This window comes from Ptychodera flava, chromosome 1 (assembly GCF_041260155.1).
Source record: "Ptychodera flava strain L36383 chromosome 1, AS_Pfla_20210202, whole genome shotgun sequence".
Taxonomy (NCBI): domain Eukaryota; kingdom Metazoa; phylum Hemichordata; class Enteropneusta; family Ptychoderidae; genus Ptychodera; species Ptychodera flava.
The window spans coordinates 43213507-43240636 of NC_091928.1; the positions used below are offsets into that span (position 1 = coordinate 43213507).

Below are 27130 nucleotides of genomic sequence, written 5' to 3' on the forward strand. Positions count from 1 at the left end.
GGATGTTTAACGTTTGTGTTTATTATATCCAATCAAATGAGACTTTGTCTATCTGTTATTCAATGGCTCAAAATTGATGAGGGTCAATTACAGATATAATCCTCTACAAGATTTACTCGCCAAACCAGAGAAACCATATAATTATTGTCTGTCTCAAGATATCTTTGCAAGAGTTTTTCAGACAAAACGTTTGATTCATGAATGATGAAGATGTTTCATTATTTGCCTTTTATATATCTCTTTGAGAGGCACATATGTTACTTCATGCTTCAGCCAACTTACAGTTGTCTTTTTGTCGCCGTGTAATTAGTATCGTGGTATAAGATTACGGCAATAAACCAGTGGAAAGAGATAAGGCACTCATGTCGGCAGAGAAGCAGGCAAGCGACTGTTATGTTAAGGAATCATTTAGGTCTGGTATTTGTTATTCTTGTCTTTGAGAACTAGCCGCTCGCAAGCAATATTGTGAGGTACTAGTGTAGTTTTAGAAATAAAGTGTCTGATGTAAATTAGTAATTGAGTAAGGTATCATTTAATCTCATCGTCTACTTTCCGTTGAGCATAACTGTAACCATACATGACATGCTACCCATCCACATTTAACAATACTAGGCCTATATGGTCATAGACTGGTTATTAGGTGAGCTTTTATATCTACATATTGTTACTTGGGCTCAGGTAAGCCAAACTTTCTGTTAGAGAGGGGGTTACTCAAAGTCATCATGGTTGGCTGGGTGTGACTCAAAATTTCGGAGTTTCTAATGTAATTACTCCGACCCCAGGTCGTAATAATGACGGCTCCCTAAACAGCTGTGAACGCCTGAGTCAGAACGATCGGGACCAGTACACGCACGGCTGTATCTCAGCGAAAATTTAGAAAAAACAATGGACCTACAGCTAAGAAATTTACAGACTCTTGGCTCTTGATGCATCAGTTTTTGAGCTTTTATACTGGTAAAAAGGCATTCTGAATACAGCGGTAAATTTCCTCCCAAACGCGAAAGGATATTAATACGCGGGCATTCTGCAATGGACGCTTTCAACTTTACCTTGCTGCAGGCCCCACACCAATCTCGGCCCGGGCCCGCCGCACTTGTACAGTCTACTACCTCCATGTAGTACAGCCTTACAGGACTAGCAGCCGGCCAAACACAAAAAACAGCGCCGCGGTGTAAAATCCGTAGGACAGAACCATCGATCATAAATTTTCAGAACCAGTGATGTTTAAAAGTTTTGTATTGATCACTTCATTTCGGTTTATGTGAATGACTTTCTCATCTGCGTGTATAATTGTCCCGGGCATTGTCCGTGCAAATTTGGGGCCTGCCTTAGCTCCCTCCGACCGTCTGTAGACTACAGCTAAAATCACAGTCCTAAGCAAATTGTACAGTTGTGAAAGTCAGATATATGTATCATGAATTTTATAAAAAAATATGTAAACAACAGAATCAAACCAAGAGGTTAGTTTGCTGTCGGGCCGGGCGCGGGTGCGCAGGGGACGACTTTGCAGTGAGGCCGGGATCTCTCTTGTGTTCGAACTTCTACCGTGCCTGGAGCTCCATCGCATCGCAGCTAGCCGATAATTGTACTACTGTAGTCCTTGTGAGGATTAGATACCCGTTACGTTCGATATTATTTGGAAATACTTTTAAATTTAATAAGTAAGACTTTTTTACTGCATTCAAGATATAATTTTTCCTTTCTCAGCATTATCAATTACGGCAACAATATGCGAAGTTGATAGGCTGTGTTGCATGCAGCGTAGCCTGGCCGTACACAAAACTTCGTTTGAGTAGACGGAGCAGAATCAGTCCCGTCATTTAATTTTCATTATACTCCATAATGGAAGAAACGACTAGTTCAATGATTACAATGGTGAAGTGTTGAATTTTTATTCATATATGTTTTTCTCTCTCAATTCATTCAGCACCCAACTTGATCTCCGTACCGTCGGTCAAAACGTGCAATGCAGTGCATGAAGCCTATAATCGACTGCCTCCGTCGTTAGTTTAGCTGTTCAAGACGTTTGTTTGCACGGCTCATTATAGTCGGAACAATCTGTGAACACTTACATATTTATATCTTTACGGTATTTCACCCAACTTTCGCGCGTTTTTAGCTGAGTCTCCAGTTTCGATGGACCAGACCTTTTCGAAGAGCGTATAGCAGTATAGTTTCTACGGACGCCACAGTAAAACTTGCGTAGATGTGGTTGAGCATGCGCGGTGGTGTGATTACGTTTCGTTTGTGTGTCAACAAAGCTGACTTCTGGTCCGGACAAGAAGTCATTTTTCACTCCTTTTACTGTTAATCGTGAGGCGGGCTGGGCATGCATACCATGCGATTCAGTATTAATTATGGTCTACTTTCACATACTGAGGATGTCATTTTAATCAAAAATATGAAAAAAATTGTTAAAAGTTACAAATACTGGGATTTTAACGAGATTTCCAAATCTTACATCGACCATATTTTCTGCTCTAGTATGGCTATGGATATTATAAAGAACTGTACTATAATGTCTGATTTGTCCTTTAATCTAAGTGATCATTTTCCGTCATGTACGACTCTTCATTTTCATTTTTCTTTTGTGTCTGCTTCACATGTTGACACTAATGATATCATTGATAGAACGCGTACATATCCTGCTGTTAATTGGTCTCATGACAGAATATGTTCTACCTATAGGTAAGCGGACGAGTAGGAGGCGGTTTACGGAATTTAACGATACAGTTTGCCAGTAAAACTCCGAGGCCCGCAGGGCCGAGGAGTTTTATGGCAAACTGTACCGTTAAATTCCGGAAACCGCCGACTACGAGTTCGCTGACCGTGTTATACCACGAATTTGCCGAGTTTTAAAACCTTGTTTGCACGCCGAAAGTTTTTATTTGTAATTTTAGTGCAGTGCAAGTTGAAACTTTGGCAGGAAAACATTGACTCGTTTTGACACCTTGTTGAACGAAAGTATAAAAAAATAACCCATGATTGGATAAAACAAAGTTGACATGTGTTGCTATTGTAGTGCGATGACGTGGTTGCGCACCTGGTTTGATTTGAATTGTATGAATTATATTTGATTGATTGGTTTGTTGAATGAAGTGAAAAGGTGTTTGCAGATCTACGTTAGAGTCACGCTTTGCTCATTTGGGTCGAAACTTTGAGCAGCATACACGCCATTGCCGAGTCGCTCTACGTATATCGATATGGCGGATGAAGTACAAATGAAAGCTGTATCCGGTGCACTTCAACTACCAAAGCCAAAGATGGAAAAGAAAAGTCCCCCTGTCACGCCAGTGCTAACGGCCACAATCGGAAGACCAAGCTACACAGCCACGTCAGAGAAAGGCGCAACAGAAACTGCAAGTATACAAAAAAATACGTGTAGATCCACAATGACTGTTGTACTGCGTGTGTGTTTGCCTGTAGCTAGAGTTAACTTTACCAAAGGCGACTGAAACCTCTACATTCAGTGTTGATAACTGACTTTGAAGTCTTAAATTTCAGCTTCGAATGATCGTGATAACAATAACCTTAACACAGAAGTGATATTTGCAATTAATACCGTTATTTCACGGTGACCTGTAATTGATTTTGAGATGTACAGTCGTGCAAAATTAATTCAGTCCGGTGATTCTTTTAAAGTGTCTTTACTCTGTATTTCATGGTGAAATAAATTTCTTCTGGCATAATGTCTCGCATTTGTTTTTTTACTCGTCGCCACGTGACTTTCTTTTGTTTAAAAAATGTCCATTTTACAAGTTCTTTTGTTTAAAAGTGTCCGATTAACTAGTAAACCGGACAGTTTTTAACAAAAGAACTGTTTGATTTACTAGTAAATCGGACACTGTTAAACAAAAGGACTTGTAAATCGGACACTTTTTAAACAAAAGAAAGCCAGGTGGTATATAATAAAATATTCGGTTATGGAAATTAGAGAGCATGGTTAGAACAATGGGCACGAGGCGGAGAGTGGTATAACTACAGAATTATGTAATCCAGGTAGCTATATCAATACAGACTTGTAGTATTAATGATGTGAAGAACAGAGACGAAGCAGGCAAAGTTGTAGAAACCACGTGTAATGACGTTGCTTATATCATGCATAACTCATGTAAAAGGCCGTTGCAAGGAGCAAAACAACTGGTGGAATAATGATTGTCTTGTGACACGTATTATGCAACGTTTTGTTTTAGTATATGGAAATCCTGTGGTATACTTCGTACTGGTAAACTTTATTTATGCTACAAAGCAGCGAAAAAGACGTACAGACATTAATTTAATCGAGGAATGAGCAAGATTAACAATGTTTCTTATTTTCTCAACTCACTGTATATACATACCTTCCGTAATTTAAGGAAATTGTGGAATTGCATTCGTAAGACAAAACATGATACATCTCAAAATAATGATAATGATGCTAGTATTGATATGGAGAATTTCTCTAGTAAATTTAGTATGCCTGGCTGTACTAGTGAGCTTATAGCCAGACTGTAAGCTAAATTGAAGGTGCGAGATGAATGTACCAGTTTTATGGACGTTAATTTTTCAGACTCGAGTTTGTTATGTCTGAATATTTGCTCGTTGACCGAGACCTGGCTCTGCACCCGGAGCAGACGGTATAATATCCGAACATTTGAAATATTCCATTATCTCTAACGTTATTTATCATATATGAGTGTAATGTATTCCATTTGTTCTAAATTTTGTATTGTTCCTTTGTCATTTACTAACGGTTTACTTCTATCTTTATTACAGAGCCTATAGAATATGATAGAGATTACAAATAGATATCTAACAAATCGTGGCTTGCGATTCAATACTAAAAAGACAAACTGTGTTATACTTGGTCAGTGTAAACTTTCGCCACATCCATATTGATTACTGAGTGGTGTAACACTGGCTGAATGTGAAAATGGGAACTATTTAGGTGCTGCACTACCATCGTCTAATCTAAAAGAACACATTACAAAAAGAATAAATACATGTAGAAAAGCTTCCTGTGGACGTCAAGGAGCTGGATTCTGTAATGTCCACATTGACAGTAATGTACTCGTTTACATATGGAATGCTGCCATTTGGCAAGTTTTAACGTATGGTATTATATTGTGTACATATGTCGATAGCCACAATCACTGAGACTGAAAAAATCCAGTTAAAATTACTTACAACGGGGTTTGGCATTCACAAATATTGTAAAAGTACTACTTTCCTGAAAGCAATTAATGTTATGAAGATTGAAATGTCACTTGAAATCAGCTGTCTCGATTTGATGAAATTTATCCTTGGTAATAACTCTTGAGCACGTTGCATCTTTTGAATATGCATTTACGAGGTAGATTGAAGAAGCACAGAGATGTAGTATCACGTGTTTGTGTAAAAATGGTGTCTCACCTTTGCGGTATACACCTTTGCCGTATATTTTTGACGAGTGATGCTCACATTCGATGCATAAAAATATGAACTCATGTTTGACGCCAGATGGGCTGAATGCCAGCTTTCGCCCGGCCAGCGTTTGATAGCAAAGGATTTATATACCATCGTTATCTCCTCAATATGTTGTTAATATCATTTTAAACATGTGTTCACTTTGGTCCTGTATTGATTGTTTTCTTTAAAAACCTGTATAGGCCGTTTGGTATATTGGTTTGGTGTATTTGGGTTTCTCTTCTTAAGTTTTTACGATTAAAATGATGATGATGTTGATGATGATGATGATGATGATGATGATAATAATAATAATAATAATATTAATCATAATAATTTTGCACTCGAGACGCTTCAAAAATACTTCACACAAGCAACAAAACAAGAAAGAGATTGTAAAGAAATTGTAAAAATGTTTAATGTGTAAAAAAACTGTCCCTCAGGTGCACTCTAACTTATAGCAAAGATAACTGCAAATTGCCCAGTATTTTAAAAGTCTATTTTCCTCGACCAACGACCCCGTGAAACAGACTGTTTTGTCTCCGAGCATCAAATGTCTGCTGTTACGTACTTGGCCAACAAATATGCAGGTATAGGCCTACTTGTAAACATTCCAGAAGACGATGACACGTAGGAGCGTGATGTGTCAACCGGAAACAAAATGAAAGTCTAGTCGTCAGTCACCTCGATCATATCCCTCTTTACGTATGTATTTTTCTATGGGGTTGTCCTCTACCTTCGATACAATACAGCCACATGTTCTTCTCAAAAGATTACTAGAAGTACAAGTCAGTCATTTTATTGTTCTTTGGATCGGACGGTTTCTAACCGATCGACCGCAAGTGTATCACTCTAAATGGTATCATATCTAATGCAGTAAGTAGAACGAATACCATCATTTCAGTATCTTGGCTCTAAAATCGAAGAGAAACTTCATTTTAAAGAGAATACAGAGAAGATTTAACCAACAATGTCATCAAAGGCTTATTATACTCAGGAAAATTAACAGCTGCAATGTCGGTACACGTGTTCTGCTGTCTCTATAATGATGCTGCGACGAGAGTGTTCTTTTACATTTATAGCATAAGCCAGCAGGGAATGAACGATTAAATTGATTTAAATATTATTGCACCTTTGTAATTGCTTTGAGAACTTGGTCCTAAAGTAGTGGCACTGATCAAAGGAATGTATATTGACCCATAATAAACACACAAACACACACACACACACACACACATACATACACACATACACACACACACACACCAGTGAGTATACTGTGTGGTACACTTTATATAAAAGCAGTTGTATAAAATTTCTATACCACCCTGTGCACACAATGTAGCAGCTTACCTTGGCATTTCTTGAAGTTGTTTGCCCCAAATAAAATTGAAAAAAGACCTAATTACTACTTGTCAAATATTTTGAACCATTTAGTTGTTTTTCAATCATGAAAGCCACACAAACACACTAATCAGTTCCTACTGGCTGACTTGTCTTATTGCTTTATCTTAACAATTACATTTGAAGCCTACTTTGAAAGAACACTATCATTCGTCCCTCGTTTGCTGCAACTTCGCTGCAAGTACTGGCCCTGTACATGTAGTAAAATATTGAAACAACTTTACAAACCAATTACACAACTACATGAGATAACATTTAGATCAATTTCGTCGTTCGTTCTCTGCTGGCTTTAACTACAATATTGTTTCCTGGTTAGGATATCTTTCTGTCAGATATAGAAAGACAGGAAGGGTTTATCAATTCTGGGGGGCATATCATAGCCACCAGATGACACTTTACAGCGTCTTCATTCAGACCGTTGTTTACTTGTGCCTGGGCCAAGGAAGATGTTATCACAAAATCTTTCATCCAGAGAGCGATTGCTCTTTAAAATATGAATATAAGGATAATTTTTAGAAAGTATGATTGCTGTTTCTTTTGTACACTTTCAGGTAATTATTCTGTTGCATTGTGTCGTGTATTGTGTACACTGTATCATAATTCTGTAGCGTTTTAGTATCGTTTCTTTCGTTGGAGCCCGATGTGTCAACTATACTCTCGCTGTCGGTTGTAACGTACGTAAATTACGACAAAAAATATAAATTTACGAAAATTAATGACAGCACGATCGGAGATTGACTGACGTTTTTGTTAATTTTGAACGATGGTTTTCGGTTAAGATTATGAATTATGAAGTGAACTGGTCAAAATCAAGTGGTATGTCGTCGCTGGATGGGATTTATTGCTATTATATCATAACACTATATTGAAACCCTGGCATGGAAAGTCAAAATAGGAATTTGCTCTTGCCCAAAGCTCGCGCGTGTGCCAGCCTTGGTATACTGCGAATAAACCACGGTTTATTTCACGTCTCGACCAATCAGATCGCTGCATTTACGCAATCAATATACTGGTATGACATAATTTGTAATAAAGATTGATTAAATGGATAACATTTAAGAGCCGGTAGTCCGAAATGGCTGTTCAGATTCTGAAGCACTCGCGCTCGTACACTTAATATCACACATCGCACAAAAACTTTATCGAAGCAATAAACACATACCAGGACGAAAGACAGCCTCGGGGATAATTCTGTCCACCAGCAGAGCTATCAGTCCAAGGTAGAAAATACGGTATTTTCAATTGGATTCGAACTCACAACATAAGGTATCCAGTCAGCAGAAGTAACAGACAGAACCGCTCGGCCAAATCCCCACTCTCATAAAAGAGTTGTTCCATAAACCGAGCTTATAGTTGTTATAATTTTTCTGACTGTGACCCCTCCGACTGTGACCCCTGTCTGTTGCTTCTCTGCTAGGTGACTGGATACCGTGAGAATATACATCAGTAAGGAGGAAATTTAGATGTTACAATCATTCATGTCCCATACATATGGTGTACTGTGATGCAATGGATCTTCAGAATCTGAAAATGCGTATCAAAATTTGAGTGTTCAATGTAAATAAAAAGCATACTCTTTGTAAAAATAAGTAAAAAAAAGAAATTTTATTTGTCTTATTTCCCCAATAATCATTTTTATCCCCTTAAAATCATTCATCGAGTACCAGACGTGCTTGTTGAAAAAGGATGCGGGGGGGGGGGGGGGTCTGTATTACATAATTTGTGCTTGCTATTTTTTTTTCGAACCGGATTCGTAATAAATTTACTAACAATTGGGAATTTTTGCCAGAGATTACTGTCGCCGCAAAGAGACGGAATTCAAAGTAGTTAGATGTGTTTGGCAGGTCATTAATATAAACTAAAAACAATGTTGGGCCAAATGTCGAACCCTGTGGAACACCACAAATGATCGACATATTTTCAGAGTTGATACCATCAGCACATAAAAACTGAGTACGATTTGTAAATAGCCTGCAAACCAGTTAAGAGGGTTTCCTCTTATCCCATAATGCTCTTGCTTCGAAAGTAAAATTCCATGATCTATTGTGTCGAATGCCTTTGTAAAATCTATTGCATCATACCATATGTTCCTAACACCAGCGTTTTAAAAACTAATCATGTTTTAATTTTAAATGATGATGGATCGAGCCATTACTCCCAGGAATGAGCGGACGTAATGAAATCTTTGTTAATTTTCAGAAATGTAACTCACTGATTTCTCATCTGTCACTGTACAATACAACGCTTCTGGTTGTTGGTTTGAAGGATAAACGTGGTGTTCTTTAGTTTTCCTTTCAATTGTTTTGGTTGTATAGCACGTCCATTTTCAAGTTTTTGATGGTTAAATTTTCAGGAAAAAACAGACTTCGCAATGCATTCTAGAAGCGATGATCGAGCGAGCTACGCTAAGCCATGTTAACGAGAGCTCAAAGAATTTCTACAAATGTTAACTTTTATAAAAACATTCTGCATAGAATCGATTACTAACACATCGTTTATGCTATTGGAAACATTTGACTCGCAAGATCTTTTATACGACTTCAAATTCATTAATGCAGTTTGGGGGGGGGGGAATAGCTCCTATCGTGATATTTACAATCAATCACTTCAAAAAATAGCCTTAAAATATTCATAATACGCTAAGAACAGCCTCATCTGCACCTCCCTGTGAAGATTGGAAACTAGTAACAATTAAGGACCTTGTCAAATGCATGACTGGTTGTGTATAAATCCATTCACAATTCGACACCCTAGTATTTTTCAGACGTAATTGTCAAAATTAACCAAATATCGTCCGGCAACACAAGACTTAGCATCCGAATGTGACCCCTGTCTTTTGCTTCTCACCTAGGTGACTGGATACCGTGAGAATATACATCAGTAAGGAGGTAATTTAGATGTTACAATCATTCATGTCCCATATATAGGTGTACTGTGATGCAATAGATCTTTTGAAAATGCGAATCAAAATTCGAGTGTTCAGTGTAAATAAAAAGTGTACTCTTTGTGAAAAAAGTAGAAAAAGAAATTTTCATTTGTCGGATTTCCCAAAGTTTTCTATTCTGAATACATTCATCATTTGTATCCCCTTAAAATCATTCACTGAGGACCAGAAGTGCTTGTTGAAAAGTTGAAAATGGGAAGTGGGGGGGGGAGCTCAGCATTTCATAATTTGTACTTCTAATTTTTGTCGAACCGGATTCGTAAATTTACTAACGATTGGGCAAGGCCAGAGAGAGCAGCAAAGTTGTGAAAGATAGATTTCGATGATACATGCAACATGGACAATAGATTAGGGCGATAGTATGTTTTCTATGCACTCATTAATTTGGGATTCTACTGCACCATACCATATGGTCCTAATAAGCTTATCACCGTTTTAAAAACTATACTAACCATATTTTAGTTTTAAATGATGACGCATAGAGCTATAACTCCTAGGGATGAGTGGACGGTTATGAAATCTTGTGGAATTTTCAGGAAAAAAACCCCATGGATTTAATTCTCATCTTTCACTGTACACTACGACTCTTCTGGTTGTTGGTTTGAAGGATAAACATAGTCTTTGTTAGTTTTACTTCGATCGTTTTGGTTGTATAGCACGTCCATTTTCAAGTGTTTGATGGTTAAAGTTTCTGAGGGAAAATTCAAGACTTCACAATGCATTGTAGAAGCGATGATCGAACGAGCAATGCTAACCAGAGCTAAAAGAATTTCTACAAACTTGTACTCTCATTTAAGAGGGCGCTGCACCCAACACAGCATATTTTGCTCAGAAATCACCTTTTTGCAAATATTTATTCAATTTTCATTAATTCATTAACCCAAGATTAAAATATTGGTTGGGTTCACCTTGTAGCTTGTCAAGCATTCTAAAGTTACGTGATAAAGAAGTGTTAATTTATGTAAATGTATGCAAATCACCCGATTTTCTGGCTTCTTTTTCCTCCCAATATCGAAATTTCCAAAGGATTTAACTCCTCTCGGGCCGGGTCAAATTTTCTGAAATTTTTATATTATGTTCTTTAAATGCCATGTAACAAAACGACTATTTTGTTTGGCAAATAAAGTTATTACATTTTGAATAAGAGGCATTTTAATTTTGCTTATCATGATTTTAATCAATTTTTTGAGTGTCAGTGTTTAAACCCTTGCCATTTTAGAATGAGGATAAATAATGCCAAATAAAATTGTCGTTTTTTTCTACATATACTCTTCTTTCAAGTGATATATTACATTTCAGAAAATAGCGTCAAGTTTTTGACTTAAATTAATTTTTATCATTAATACCAAAATTGAGGTTTTTTACCCCAAATATACACCCACTTCATCCTTTGACTAAACTACTGCCACCATACTAAACTTTAGAGTCTCTGCTTTTTGAAAATATATAGTGTGAGGGGTTTCCTTGTCATCTTTGATGAGAAATATTGCTTTGAAAAAAACTGTGTTGGCAACATGTAGCTCCACCTTAAGCTGTCAGCATGGCAAGGAATACTAATACACCCTTTTCTGCTATTTGAAACAAGTACCTTGCAAGATCTCTTACACAACTTCGCATTCATTACTGCAGCGCTGGGGTAGGGGTAGCTCCAATCATGATATGCGCAATCTGTCACTTCAAAAGATAGATGTTCATAATACGCTAAGAGCAGCCTCATCTGCACCTCCCTCTGAAAATTTGAAACTAGTGACCAATGTCAAATGCATGACTTGTTTGTTCCCTTGTGTATAAATCCATTAACAATTTGTCACCCTAGTATTTTTCAGACGTGATTGTCAAAATTAACCAAACATCGTCTCGCAACACCAGACTTAGCATCCAAACAAGCATTCTATACGTTCCAAAAGCCAAACTTGCTACAACTTCCAAATGTATCAGATATGGTGGTTCTGTCGCCTTTGATGCATTGTCAGAGAATGCTAAAGCTCCTCTAAATGAAAAGTAAATCGGACAATATGTCTTGTCACAGGGTGTCTCAGATTACTCTTTGTTTAAACGTTTGCATTTTGTCCTTCTTGTCAATTTAGTAACCTTGCGTACATGCAGTAGTTATGTTCTCAACTGTTGTTATTAATTATTTTACACTCTTCCTTAGATATTTAGAGAACCTTGTCAAATGCATGACTGGTTCCCTTGTGGTAGCAATTTTGGTTGACCAGCAATCCTGTAACAGACTTTTAACATTTAATCACAGAAATAGAGTGACCGCTATAGCTCAATATGTCAAATCAATGTTGACACAATGGGCTATTTTTGACGCATATGTTATCTCTAAATGCAAACATCAATTAAAATGTAATCAAAATGTCCAATCTTTCCTCCCTGGCACAAATCCTAAATGACGAGTTCATGAGTATGATTTTGTATGATATGCGTGCAATAGCTATCGCCCTGGTCCTTGGAGAGTTATTGACCGCTTACCTTAGGTGGTCAGAGTGAGAGTGACTTATGTAAATCAGATCAGCTGACGCAAGACGATCTAGCCAATCAGCGGGAGGCTCATGGAGTAACCACCAACCACGTGCGAAGGCCGGCCCGGTCAACCAGGGGTCGGTGATCATGCGCAGTCCATCGAAGTCAATCTCAACGCTGGCATGGGTTAGGTATGTGACCTGCATAAAGGAATGGAGTTTCTTTACGCATCGTGATTTGCTTTGGCTGCTCATTTTGTTATCTTTCAAATAAATGGTTGTTCCTCCCATTTTAGTCCTTTGGGCCTTTGGCCCAAAGTACTAATGTGATGACGCGGCCTCTGTTGTTGCATACAGTGGGCCGTATGCTGTGGACGCAGGTATCTCAGAAACGCTTCAGTAACTTTTTCTGAAATTTGGTCTGGTGGTCACTTTGGCATGTATCTCAAACGGTCTTTTTTCTCTTTTTGATTGAATCATTTTAAAGTCACTTTTTTAGCTTTTTTGTGAAAACAACTATTTTCAATTTTTCCTCAAAACCACTGATTGATTATTGTGATATTTGGCATGGGTGTTCGTATAGTTGAAATGCCGTCAGCTATGTTCAAAATTTGGTGATACATGCCTTGTATATTTTTAAACAATATTTTTATCCATTTTTATTTTATATTTACTTGATTTTGACTCGCTTTCGTTAAAGCTACCGTCTGCGCATGCGCACAACTCTAGGACAAAATCTGAGTTGAGAATCGAATCGGACGCCATCTTGTTTCTCGGTGTGGGCACATTTTTTACTTTGTGAACGTTTCACTGTGCTTTTCAATATATTCTATAGTTATGACGTTGACAGTGATGCACTTTTGCGGCTGTCGTGTATTTTTTGGTACGAAAGGCGCCTTTGATCGACTGAAGAATGATGGTACCGGCAGGCATATCAGTTCTAGTGAGGAAGTAATCCACTGGCCCGCATAGGTCAGGACTCACTTAGGGGAGAACCACTTGATTTGTGGGGGGGGGTATGGAGGATTTTGAGAAAAAAAATTGTCACCAGGTGAAATAAAAGAAAAAAATAAGCCTGTAATGGCTTGAGAAAAAAATTCTCATAACAGACAGAAATAAATAAAAAAGGAATTGTCATAATGCAGTTGAAATGAGCAAAATTTTGGAAATTCATTCTCATGTGTTCTTTGCTAGCATGCTGCCATAGGCAGCGCAAATGTTTTTACCACAAGCAATTCTCATGTGTTTTTTTTTCCCAGCACTTATGATATAAGCATTCACTACTTTACACCTCAGTGCACTCGATGTTTTCCTTCCCTTTTCTGACTCAAGAAATCATATTTCTGGATTTCTGTTGCAATATCTTCTGTTGCAATATCTCAATGGTACAGGCAATATCTAGATGGGACTATTTGACTTCTGTACATTGTGAAAATTGAAAACACAAGACAGGAGTCAATAAACTAGTGTAAAAACCAATATATTATTCTCTCAACATAAATATGTTAGAAAGATTACAAGTTGTCAAAGAAAAATTGAGGAACAACAAATATAATGAAATACAATGTGTGAGCCTTGTTTCTCTGACCACAAAAGATAACATCTCCCCTGAGAACTTAAAAGGAATTGACTGTTATAAAGAAAAGCAGGTATAGTACTGATCACTGTTGATTTGCAAAAAAGTGTTCTATAATTTAAAGTTGTTATATACTAGACTTTCCATTTTGTTTTCATTCGTTGGAATGTAAAATGAATATATAAACCATCCTGTGATATGTGAAACACTGGCTTAAATTTGAAAAATTGCACTGCTACTCCATTTGATAAAAAAATTGATGCAGGTGTGACAGTTGAAATTAAAAAATGCTGTCTCTCTGACAAAAAAAGTTCCCATACCCACTTCCTGCATACCCCCCCCCGAAATCAAATGGGTCTCTCCTTAATATGCGCATGCGCATATAACAAGTTAGCGTTGTTTTGCAAAGACCAGCTCCTGCCAAGGACCTTGAAAAATCAGACGGACGCTGTCTTGTTTCTCGGTCTTGTGCGAATTTTGACGTTTTGAAGCTTTTAGCATTTATTTGATGATTTTTGTAAATATGAAGTTCGCGGTGATTGTATTTTTGTTGCTGTCATGTATTTTTTTGGCACGAAACGCTCCTTCGTTACCGGCGAATCCATTGCTTTAGCGAGGCAATCCCACCGGCGGCCCGTTAGTAATAGCTGGGTGAGAGCGAGAGAATTCGCTCTGTCCTTCTACCTCCATGTCATAACAAACTAGCGTCGTTTTATGTTGATGTACTGTCCTTTCGACACAGCGATAACTTTAAGTTTTCTGTTGCTTATTTTGGGTAATTTCGACAGTTGTGCATTGATTTTGACATCATTGTTGAAGACAGTGTGTGCTTTAGACTGTCGACAGTCCTCGTGCCTTCTTTTGACCGGATCCGGAGTCACTTGCGGTAGTAATCCAACGTAGGCGATCGAGCGCCGAAGCATCATTGTTGAAGACAGTGTGTGCTTTAGACTGTCGACAGTCCTCGTGCCTTCTTTTGACCGGATCCGGAGTCACTTGCGGTAGTAATCCAACGTAGGCGATCGAGCGCCGAAGGCGCAAGGTCGAGTGCCGAAGGCACGAGCTTGTATAAATACCGAAAGCTACGCGAGACCAAGCAGTACAAGCGACTGGCGAGAGTCTATGTGTGCTTATGTTGACCGATTTACGCGCACTTCAGAATCACGGCATAATCCGACATGGTAATTTGGCATGATCATCAGATCATACATGATCCGAGATTGCACTTTAGCAAGGTCACGATAACTAATGTTGTTTGTTTCACTGTGGTTTAATACCTATAGGGCCTATTTCCACTAAAAGACTATTAGAATTTCCTCCTGGCTACTTTGAAATCGTGCACTGGCATGCATGTAGTTGTCAACATCACTATGCTTGAATGTAGTAGACTCTTACTATGAATATATCGACTGTCACTGCATATTGCATATGTGTGCAAGTCACTCCATATCATATCAAAAAATGTAGTATTGCGACGTTTGAGCTGCCACAAGCCAGAATTTACAGTTTATGAGAAAGTTATCTTACATGTAAAACTCAGTTCTACTGTGAACAAAATGCAAGCTATGTTGCTTAACTATGGTGAATAACATAATATTTGTACCTATCACCGTGTCAGAAAATCAGAAGGAAACAACCACTCAGACAAACTCTGGTCAGGATGATACTGTCCATTTTAATATGTCTCTCGGCACACACTTCATACTCATGACTGTAAAACAACATTTCCATATAATTGTAAATTCAGTTTTTATATTTAGTTTGCTTTTCACCATATTCTATGTCCTTCCCTGCACTACATAATTCAAAATTAAATATTGTTTTTGGCCTATACATACTTGAGGGGTAAGCTTATTTAGTCTCATACATTAAAGATGCACTGTTGACCTTCAGAGTCCAAACTTTTTATCATTGTATTGTAGATAGGTGTACACTCCAAATACTAAGTACAAGTGTGGTGAGTGTAACAAGCAAATGTTTTTTAGTCAATGGCCCAAATTTATTTTCTATTTGATGGACAATAAATACATGTGTAATCAATGCCAACAATCCAGTTTAAGTAATTTGTTTAGATTAGCCATTGTCCATTATATTACAATAGTTTGTGGCTAAATTTTCTCCCCTTCTGTATCATATAAGTTCACCGTTTCCTGTTTTAGATATTGTTGATCCTATTGAGTGTCATCTCTTATTCTTGATTCACTTTCACATTAACTTTCATTTATGTCCAAACAATTTGACTTTTTGCCAGATTTCACATTTATGGCAAATAATAAACGGTTAAGGAGGCACAAAGGACGTCGGTGCCCCCGGGCCCCATTTTTTATATCTTTTGGACTGTCACTGTATGTCTCCGTATCAATATTTTCAAATGTATTTGAAGTTCTCCGTCTTTAACGTCCATATTCGTTTTGTCTCTCTGTTGCTGTCTCTCTGCTTTCTGTTTCCCACTGTCTCCCTTCTATCCATCTCCTCTCCGTCTACTTCTCTGTCTGTCTCTGTCTGTGTCCCTATGTCATCTCTCTCACCCTCCCCTCTCTCTGGCGGACTCAAGCGAACGTTGCACTATATCATTGCACTACATCATGTTCTGCAAAGTTTCCATTGGTCCACTATGGTCCGGAAAGGGAGGGGTAAGCAGAATTGTTTCGAAATGATACAATTCCGTTCTACGATATTTTCTTGTGTGACCGCCTTTTTAGACTCTGTTAGACATGTCCAAAATCACAATGGTGAAACATGTTAATAAAAGCATTTGAAATGAATCCTGTCACCTTTAAATACCGTGATAGTAAATAAATAAATAAATTAATTTCACTTTTGTGACCACGAAGAATATGAGCCGTCATTATTGCATAGTGCTGCTGTCTATCCATAGATAAACATGTCTACATACAGCTAATAATGCCAAGGAGGCTATACTCAATCGTAAATGATACGCAATGTCAGACGCATTAAACGTTTGTGCTTGGCAAAGTTTGTTCGAATGACACCTGTGCCAGCCTAGTTCGCGGCGACGGCAGTCGTTTTAACCGTAATCACGACTTGTAACTTTCAAACTTAAAGCTTATCATTTGTCATATTTTGATTGGAGTGCGTTCGAGAAAATCTGAATTAGTTGATGAGACAATATTCTCTGATGAAAACCGAGACGACAAATTTTAAATGACCTCCAACATTTGCAGTAAGGAGATTTGCACGATACGATTTACTATGTTGGAAAATTTATATCCATTAATTTTGATGGCGTGGATGTCAATAGAGATGTTCTCAAAAGGAGGGATCCCCCTCGTTACAAACATCTGTGCGTACAATCAGACAAATCCTACACATGGAGAGTGGAATTATTTGTAATATTAGCTTTTCTGTGGCCCACACTGGTTGAGCGCTATTGCCCGTGTAGATAATTATGGGAAGAAATATGCGGCTGCCGATCCATAGATAAACATGACCAGATACAGCCGATGGTACCAAGGAGGCTATACTCAACCGTAAATGATACGCAACTTGTAGGCCGAACTTTTATTCGAAAAGATCATCTTTATCGATTTCGATTCGTCCGTCTGTCTGCCCTCTGTCTGTCTGACTGTGTCCCGTCATTTCTCTCCCATCATCGCCACCTCCCTCTCTCTCTCTCTCTCTCTCTCTCTCTCTCTCTCTCTCTCTCTCTCTCTCTCACTCACACACTATACCTTCACTTCTCCTGGTCGAAGTGGTTCTTTCTGCCGTGAATCCCGTTGCCATGGTTGTGGTGGCTTTAATTCTGACAGAACAAGTCTCCCGTTGTCGTCCAATTCGCCAACTGACGAGAACAAATATTGAACATTAACTCCAAAACATCAATGACTTTTGATAGCTCACTTTCGGCCCAGTTTCATAAAGCGGAAAAAAGGTTTTAAAGCGAGAGAGTAGTTCGACCTAGGGTGCTGAAAAGATAATCCAGTGAAGTATGGATCATAGGACATACCGCTTGATCCTATTCTCTCACAAGCACACACTAAGAAAAGAGACATTTAAATAATTATAGTTCCAGGGCATTAATTTGTGTACCTTAAAAGGGCGATTTGGTTCATACAGGTTTTAAAAAACAAAGAAACTTTGCGGTGTCATTGTGTCTGACTTATTCGCCGCTCAATCATTTACGCTGAAATGAAGAAATATATGCAGGCTAGAAATGTCCATTGCCAAAACGCTGACAAAACTGACAATGGTGGCGCATGCATGAATGCAAACATACCAGTACATACATAGATACATAGACATATAGATACACGTAGATGTACATACGTAGATAAATAGATACATACATGTTCCTGTATACGTACCTAATTCATCCTGCTTGAAGCTGTCAGGAGGGTTTACGTACTGCATGGTCTCACTATCCAGTTTCCACCCATGCTTGGTACAACGAACGACACTGTGCCAAATGGAAGAAATAAATTTCAAATTTGAAATATCAGTACGGAGGAAATTTTTGAAGAGAAATGTTATTAAATGTTGCAGCACACGAAACCAGTGATTATCCTCTGTATCTGTTTGTGTTTGTTTCACTGATCCTTTGTCCGTCCTGTCTTTGTAAGTCTGTCTCATTTTGTCTGTCTGTCTATTTGTCTGTCTTTGTCTCTCTCCCTTTGTCTTTGTCTCTCTCTGACTCTCTGTCTCTGTCTGTCTATCACTCTCTCTCGTACACGAGTGGTAGATACTATTTCATTTTTCCCTACCTCGAGTCCAAGTCTTCTATATCCTTTATAAAAGTCCCGCCCTGATGTTTGCATCGATTTCGACAGACTCTAAAGACAGGCACCCCGTTGTCATCACCCTTGAAGACCACGAAGTTGTCACTCTCGGACTTGTTGATCAAGTTAACGCCGAGCGCCAGCGAGTCAGTCTCCTCGACGCTGAGTCGAAGAACTGTCACAGTGGTCTGTTGCTTTTGCATGCTGATGTTATCGGGAAAGCCAGCGAAACACTGGAAGAGAGGAAAATCACAAAACCACATCACATTTGCAAAAATACCTATACATCTGACGGGCACTTGCCTAACGAACAGCGATTCTCTGTGTTGACGAAAGTTAAAAATACAAGTGAGGAACTCAGTATCAAGGAATGCAATTAAGGTATTATTAGACTCGGAAGTGAAGGACAAAAACTTGTTCATAAACTTTCCTCAGTGACACTTTCAAACGTTCTTGAGCTCAATCAGGAATAACAATTAGCGGTCACCGTATAGAGTTTGGTGCAAGAGAAACACACTACATAAAATTTAGCGATTAAAAATAGCCGCCATCGCTGTGTTAACACTAGGGTAAATAATTTCTGCTTTTTCGAAAAAATAACACGGTGGCAGATGTTCTCACTCTAAAAAGTGTATATCTACGCAAATTTATGCAAATCTCCCGATTTTCTGTCATGGTTATTCTCCCGTTTTCAAACATTTCAAAAAATATAACTGCACTGTGGTGCAGTCTAATTCTATGAAATTTTCACACAATCACTATGTTTAAGTACTGTACAAGATACAAGAAAACAATGATTATCTTTGGCAAAAGTTTTTACATTTTGAATAAAAGTTATTTTAATTTTGTTTCTCATGACTTTAATCGGTTTTTTGAATGTCAGTCAATGAAAGAATGAAAGTATTTTTGTCACTTTCACAAAATATACCATAGTAAACTTTTGCTGATTGTTTGCCAAATATTCTATAAAAAGCTGTAGCCGATAAAATATGATATCCATTTGGTCCATACAGAAAAGTTCACAAAAAATTGGTAAAATATTGCATTATTTTTTTTTTTGTTTGTTTTTTTTGGGGGGGAAATCGGCAGTTAAAGGGTTAAACTTGAAAGAAGACCCGACTCGTGACAAGAAATACTACTATATGACGTAGGTAAACGTGTCTGTTCGGACACGGCTTCCTAAGTGAAGGAAACATCCATCTCGAAATTAACAGGGAATCTCAGTTACACTTTCATTCAAAATCTCCTCCAGTAAAACGTAAACCATCCTCTTTAAAAAATTTAGGACAAATATCAGGGGTCAGTGTGAAAATTCTCGTAATGAAGAAAACAAATTATTTAATAAACATTTCCGATATATGACATTCAAAATAGCCGATGTTCCCTGTGGTCAATCTATTGGTAAAGCTTAATATTTTCGATTTTAACAAAAATAATTTCGTTGAAAACTTCATCTACTCATTAAGCTTTCAATTAATGCACACAAATAGCATACCGACAAAGTATTAGAAAAATACCGCCAATGACACGGTGTCGCTCATATTTGATCGGATTTGGTACATACTAATATGGGTACCAAAGATCAAGAATGAATGTTTTTTCTATGTGTTCAGTGCAGCAAAATTATGTTGATGTTATCACAATGATTTATACACAGTACAGCCGGAAAAATAAGAATGACAAGAGCAAATAAGGTCTGCAACTTAGGTACTGGAGCTCAACTTTTTAAACATGCATCAACTTCTATAGCAATGGGACAGGCAGATCCTACATACATAAGAAAATGTCAGTACAAATAAGCCAGAGAAGGTTTGACAAAAAGAAAAGGTTGGAGAGTGGGAAAAAATAATGTACAAAGGATCAGATAAAAAGATTAATGCTACCTCATCAATCTTCTACACCCCCATATCAAATTTTACACCCCTTGTTATTGACCGTATTTACATACAGCTACAATGACCGGATGGCAGGAAATGTAAAGTAGGTGAGCTATTTACAACCTTGGGGATTTTTTAAATGCCATCAGTGCTAGCAGCACTTAAGTTAGTAACAGCCTTCCACTGTGGGGTGATTATGACATCTGAAATTATCCTGGATCTAAATTTTTCATCAGTTCTTGTGTGTCGTACATGAAAAAGTTGCAAAAATTGGTCTATAATGAACCATTAAACCTCAGCTTTGTTTTCTGGATCATATTTCACTACAAATTGATACTAAATAGGACAAAATTATGTTCTCAGCCTTAACCACAGTCTCACAACATATCCTGGGTTGGTATAGGTCATTTAAGGTCACAGACTAAGAACATTACCTAAATTATACAAATTTGGGAGTTTCCTTGAGCAGAAGATTTATCTAACTAATAACATCGTTTGAGACTTGTATACCAAATTACAAAGCTATCAGACAAGTAGTTTTTGAGAACAAATTTTCTTGACCAAAAATGACAAAATTGTCTTAAAAATACCTTTTCTTGAACGAAATGACATAATTGTCTTAAAAATACAAATTTGCATATTTCATTACAATTTCCACATATCCAACTATTGTCATCCCTGGGCATCTCTATACCAAATATAAAAGCTGTCTGTCCAGCAGTTTTTTATACATAAAACTGTAGAAGATCCACCTAAGGTACTTTTACACTAATTTTCAAAGCAATCAAAACAGCGGTTCTTGAGTTATTTATCTTTGACCATTTTCACATTTTAAGCTCATTTGCATAATTTGGGCATTGCAAACTTCACTTGAACAAAATGCCATCTATTGCCCAGGACGCATTCACAAACCTAATACTAAAAAGTGCAGCGGTTCGCGTATTTTTGATGTTGACGGACATACTGTACGTACATACATAAACATACATGCATGCAGACGCCACCGACTTCAGCTCATACGATAATCTCACATTGGTATACCAAATGTGAGCTAAAAAATTGAGAGTGCATATATCTGTCCCAGAGTCGCATTCCAATTTGAAGGCTAAAGGTCGTCGTTTGCGCCTGCGCAAGGTGTGAGTCCAATGCAACCATTCTGGTGCGCTGAACGTAAAGTGCTTTACTTCAGTAGCAAGTACAACAAGAAATTGCATTTTACAGATCGAAAAAAATGCTGGAAAATTCACAAAGTTTCAACTTGTATGAAACTTTGACGTTATGCACTGAATTGATCAGTTGATGGGCTGGAGGTGTCCATTAATTAATTAAAGTCGGTCCGGGAGTGTGCTTGGCATTCATCAGGAATCAGAATTATTTGATTTGTAACTGGTGTAAAGAAGGGTGTTTGGTTTTATTCCATTGGTTACACAATACGCTTCAAAGCAATTTTGCAATTTCTTTTTGTTTATTCATTTACTTTAAGAAAGACCGACAGGAACAAGTCTCTTTTAAAGGCTCCATAAATATAAATGTGAAATATAAATGCATGAAGTTCAATAAAACAATGAGCAACACACAGACGATTAACTTCACGAAACTATCAAAAATATCTACAATTTTAAACATGATATTCTGACCAGGTATCTGAAACTTCTATAAGATGAAGTGATATCAATGGCGGGGTTGGAAATGAACAATTCATTTAAAGTAGCCATACATCTTTGAAGAGAAGGGTAATTAATTAAAAAATATTGAGTTTAATAAATGCCATTCTGGAAACAATGCGACGTCTTGTAGTTATCTCAGGAACATTAAAATTCACATTTTTGATCAGAATTGGTATATACCAGTATGGGTAACTAATGATCAACAATAAATGTTGTCTCTATCTGTTCAGTGGAGAAAAATTCTACGTTGATGTTGTGACAATGATTTCTGCACAGTACAACCAGAAAAACAACAAGAAATATTTAAACCAGAAAAACAAGTATGACAAAAGTAATTAAGGTCTGAAACTTTAGGTACTGGAGGTCAACTTTAGCAACATGCGTAGCAGAAACAAGCCCCTCTTGGTTTGACCATAGACGGTCTTCCCCCTCTACTGTCTATGGTTTGAGCAGGTCTGTTAATATGTAACAGTTCATAAACAATGACAGGAAATGACTCAAGATCAGTGGAGTTGGCCTGTTTCTTACTGGCATGCCATCACTCCTGCACATTTGCAGGATTTCCCTTTTTCTTACCTCATTTGCACATTTTTGACACTGACATGTTCATTTGAACAAATTCACATCTCAACCCCTGCATCTACCTGTACACCAAATACTGAGATGGTAGCTCTGGCGGTATGGGAGCCTTTGTGTGTGACGGACATACATCCGCACATACATACCCACAAATATACAGATATACAGACGCTACCGACTCATCATATAAGCTCTTTTTGGTATTTATATACAAAACCAAATATGAGCTAATAAAACCAAGCATGCGAAAAGCTTTACTGATAATGAATAAGGCATGCGCAGAAAAAGTCAAATCGCTGGAAAGGTAACAACCACCCCTCACCCCCCAGCCCGATCCTTAATTTTTATCAACTCAGTAATTGCGTATTATTCAATTAGTAGTGGAATATTATAGGGTCTCTCTGTCTAGTAAAAGGGATGACTGAACATTTAGTGTTGTTTAAAGTTGTTTTCAAATTTAAACACCACTCATTTTAACGTGTAATATCCTCTTGTAAGAGTATACAGCGTCATCCCTCGAATTAATTATTTTGTAAATTTTGGCATCATTAGCATGCATAGAACATAAAGAATGTCTACACACTGAACCCATATCATTAATAAACAATTAATTAAAGCAAAGGACCCAGTAGTGACCCTGGTGAACACCATTGTATTAATGCCATGTTTATTCACGGCTACTTACCATCAGCTGTAATGAAAGTAATCTTAGTTCCCATTGTTAAAGACAAGTCGAAGCTAGCCAGTGATGCTAGCAACTACCGACCAATTGCCTTGGCGTCGGTGGTGTCAAGCTTATCGAGCATATTTTACTGTCAAGATGTCGTGATTTTATTACGTCTCACCATTTACAATTCGGTTTCAAGAAGGACCATTCTACCGACCTTTGTCTATTTGCATTCAAAGAAATTATTAACTATTATGTAACAAAAGGTGGTCCTGTGTTTGCATGCTTCATGGATGCCTCTAAGGCATTCGACAGGGTGAACCACCTTAAACTGGTGAAAAAGCTCATTGACAGGAATGTTCCTATGTACATTGTCAGATTACTTTATTATTGGTATAGAAATCAGTTATTCTGTGTAAAATGGCTGGATTCTTTGTCAGACTGGTTTCATGTTTCTAATGGTGTGAGACAAGGGGGTGTTCTTTCCCCATATCTCTTTAATGTGTACGTTGATGATTTGATAAATCAGCTTTCTGATTGTAATGTAGGTTGTCACATTAGTGGCGTCTGTGCAAATAATTTAGCGTATGCTGACGACATGACTTTACTCAGCCCAAGTGCGAAGGGCTTACAGTGTCTCCTTAGAATATGTGAAATTTACGCCAAAGAGTTTGACATCACTTTCAATCCATGTAAAACTGTGTGCATGATTTTTAATGGGATAAAAGTAAAAGTCCAAAGAATTCCTAGACTGACACTCAATGATAAAACACTGAGTTTTGTATCCACGCATACCTACCTTGGTCATGTCATTTGTAGAGGTATGTATGACGATGACGATATTGAAAGACAGAGACGGGCATTTTGTATTAGAGCGAACATGTTATTGAGGCAATTTAAATGTTGTAGTCCAGAAGTGAAAAAGACTTTATTTGCAGCTTACTGTGGAAATCTATACTGTTGCCATCTTTGGGTACTTATAGAGTTAAAGTTATGAATAAGTTAAAGGTTATGTATAATAATGTATGGAGAAGACTTTTAGGTCTTCCTTCATTTAGTAGTGCTTCTACGATGTATGCTACAAATCATATCATGTCTCTTGGAGAAGTTATGCGCAGAAATATCTATAGCTTTAAATGTAGACTTGAAAAATCAACAAATTTACTTATTGCCGCTATCTCCTCATCAGATAGAGTAATTGATAGTGCATTCTTCAAGTTCTGGAGAAAACAACTGTATTTGAAGTAGTTTTTCTTTTTTTTCTTTTTTTTCCCAAAGTCTGAGTTTTGTATTCATATTCATTTACTAAATTTCTTTTCTGTATATGGACGACCCAGTCTGAAATAAACAACAATAATATTAATGTGCTTCACGATGACAAACATTGATCGACAAGAACCCGTTGAAATTTATTGGACAACTGCGAGTTAAACCAGTTTAAAGCTGTACCTCTCACATAATGTTTTAATCTGTGACTCAGAAGCTTGTGGCGTACTTAATCAAAAGCTTTGCTAAAATCTTCTTTGCCTCTAGTATTTAATACCCCGCAATAAAATTGGGATCGTATACCAGGTTCATTTGTGTTGATCTTTTTTAACGAATATTTGCAGTCGATGTGGTGCGCCAAAAATAAGAACTAAACACAGACACGGTAGAATAAAGCTACAATATGACATTAAACTGGTCCAATAATAATTTCCATCAAAGGTAATACATTAGCAGGTCCATGGGACATTTGTGATTTACAAATTTAAGTAGAGCCATCTTGAACCATAAAATATATAGGACGCAGTATGAGGAGACGTTCCACTCTCGATAACAGAGATAATTTTAGCTTGACCTTGGATTCAATTTACAGTGAATGATCGGACCAATCCAGGCTATGAGGAAGCATGACACCAGGTGATTTTTCGTTCTTGACACAATGTAAGTTTTACAATATTCTCAGAAGTAGCGAGACACTGCGTATGGAAATATGATCGTTTTTGTGCAGATGTAATTAAGGGGACAGATATTCGGACTCTCAAACTTTTACAATTCTTTTCTAATCCACCACTTGGGGGCTCATTATAAAGCTCTGGAGGAATAAAAACTTTAACCATCTCTTAGTTTTTTCGAAAAATTCAATTTTCCCCGTAGAGTAAAAACAGGGACGGCGGCCATTTTGAATTTTAAAATATCTAAAATGTTTGGTAATTTGTTCAAAACTTTGCAAGGTGACCCCAACTTTTATTGTTGATTTCTTAAGAGCTTGGTTGAAAGTTTCATTCAGGAAAGTTTCAGCAACAGTTTAAGTTTTTCACTTTCGAGGCACATACTACCTGAAGGACCACTGGCCACTCCTGAGATCTTGTTGTAATTTCGAGAATATTCTTATCAGCGGCATTAATAGTTGACAGTGTATCGTCAGAAAATATAACTGATAGTGTGTTTTTCAACTATAGAGGCAAATTTTTGACGTTGATAATTAACCTGAGAGGTCCAGGATTGCATTTGTGGTGTTCGAACAGTGGTCTTTGTACGTAATACATTGTTTCTGACGGGTTAAGTTTGATTTGAATAATGACAGCGCGTCATCGGCACAGCCTTGCAACTTTAGCTGAAAGCGGAATACTGTGATATACTAGGAGGCTAAGGTCAAGGGATTTACTTAAATCTAAAAGAATATTCTTATTGGCTTGCTTATGCCGAGTCGTACTTTCCATTCAGGTCTGCATAGGACAGGCTGACGCTTAATCTTGTCTTTTTTGAGGCTGGCATACCACAGGCTGACACTTAATCACTTGTTAAAATTACTGTGGCGGAAAAGTCCTCAGTATATGGGCAGAAACATAATATCAGTGTTCGCGGTAACTTTTACCTCCATGCGTATGGCATATGCATTAGTCAGTTAAAAATGCTTAACGGCTGTATTTGCATGCGTGTACTTCCGCACTCGATTGATGGGAAAAAAATGACTACAAAATACGACGAGCCGTTCAATAAATCTACACTACCAATTCGAATTGTACGATGTACTTGTAACATTATTTTAATGTAAACAGTTTCAACGAACAACTTGAACAACTGGGCAGTGTTTCAAACATGCTGAAACGTAACAGCGAAGGGTCCGAGCGAAGGGTATACATGCGACAGTCAAAACACATCGGTCGATTTTCAACCGAAAAAACTTAAGAATAGTTCGATAACAAAGCAAGTGTCCCATGCTTCAAGAAAACCTTCACATAAAACAGAATAAAAGTGAAAATTCCCAAAATCTGTCAAGCGAATCCCTAACGATGGGCCATATTTGTGAAATATACATGGGTTGATGTTTTCGACTTGCGCAGCACAACCCCGTGTGAAAATATTAGGAGTACTCCTCCCGGGCGTTTCATTGCGATCGAGATCGATGGTCATTGCAGCGTCCACACATGGTAAACCTACAATTTTCCATGATTTTCCATAATTCAATCATTGATACAGTGTTTCAAGTTCTGCTTTCAAACTTTTATCGCTATCAAAACATGAACATCAAATTGCAGTTGTGTTCATAGAGACTGGCCGCATCTAGGTCATAATAAACTGTACGTTTCGATGCGTACACTCCATGTGATGCACGTCAGCAAAGATGAATAACAGGCGATGTTTTGTCATGTCCGAGGGAGTATTATGAGACACAACACTAAATTCACACAGGTCACCACACTGTGGGCTTCGGACATCCTCATATATGGGACGTCTAAATTGCCTTTCTGTGTTTTGAGCGCGATTCCCGCGCAGTCGGTAACTTTTTTCAGGGCAGA

General features: G+C 37.7%; 1 protein-coding gene across 3 annotated transcripts in view; it reads right to left on the bottom strand.

Annotated features, from left to right (window-relative positions):
* LOC139138234 (cytidine monophosphate-N-acetylneuraminic acid hydroxylase-like) overlaps positions 1–27130 on the bottom strand; it is an 86401-nt gene that overhangs the window by 13763 nt on the left and 45508 nt on the right. For all 3 annotated transcript variants that reach the window (XM_070706537.1, XM_070706546.1, XM_070706526.1), the window contains 4 exons: positions 18541–18788; positions 18145–18236; positions 17512–17621; positions 12254–12444 (listed from right to left, as the gene is read on the bottom strand). In XM_070706537.1, the coding sequence (XP_070562638.1) occupies positions 12254–12444; positions 17512–17621; positions 18145–18236; positions 18541–18758 (611 nt within the window). In that variant the 5' untranslated portion in view covers positions 18759–18788. The remainder of the gene's footprint in view (positions 1–12253; positions 12445–17511; positions 17622–18144; positions 18237–18540; positions 18789–27130) is intronic.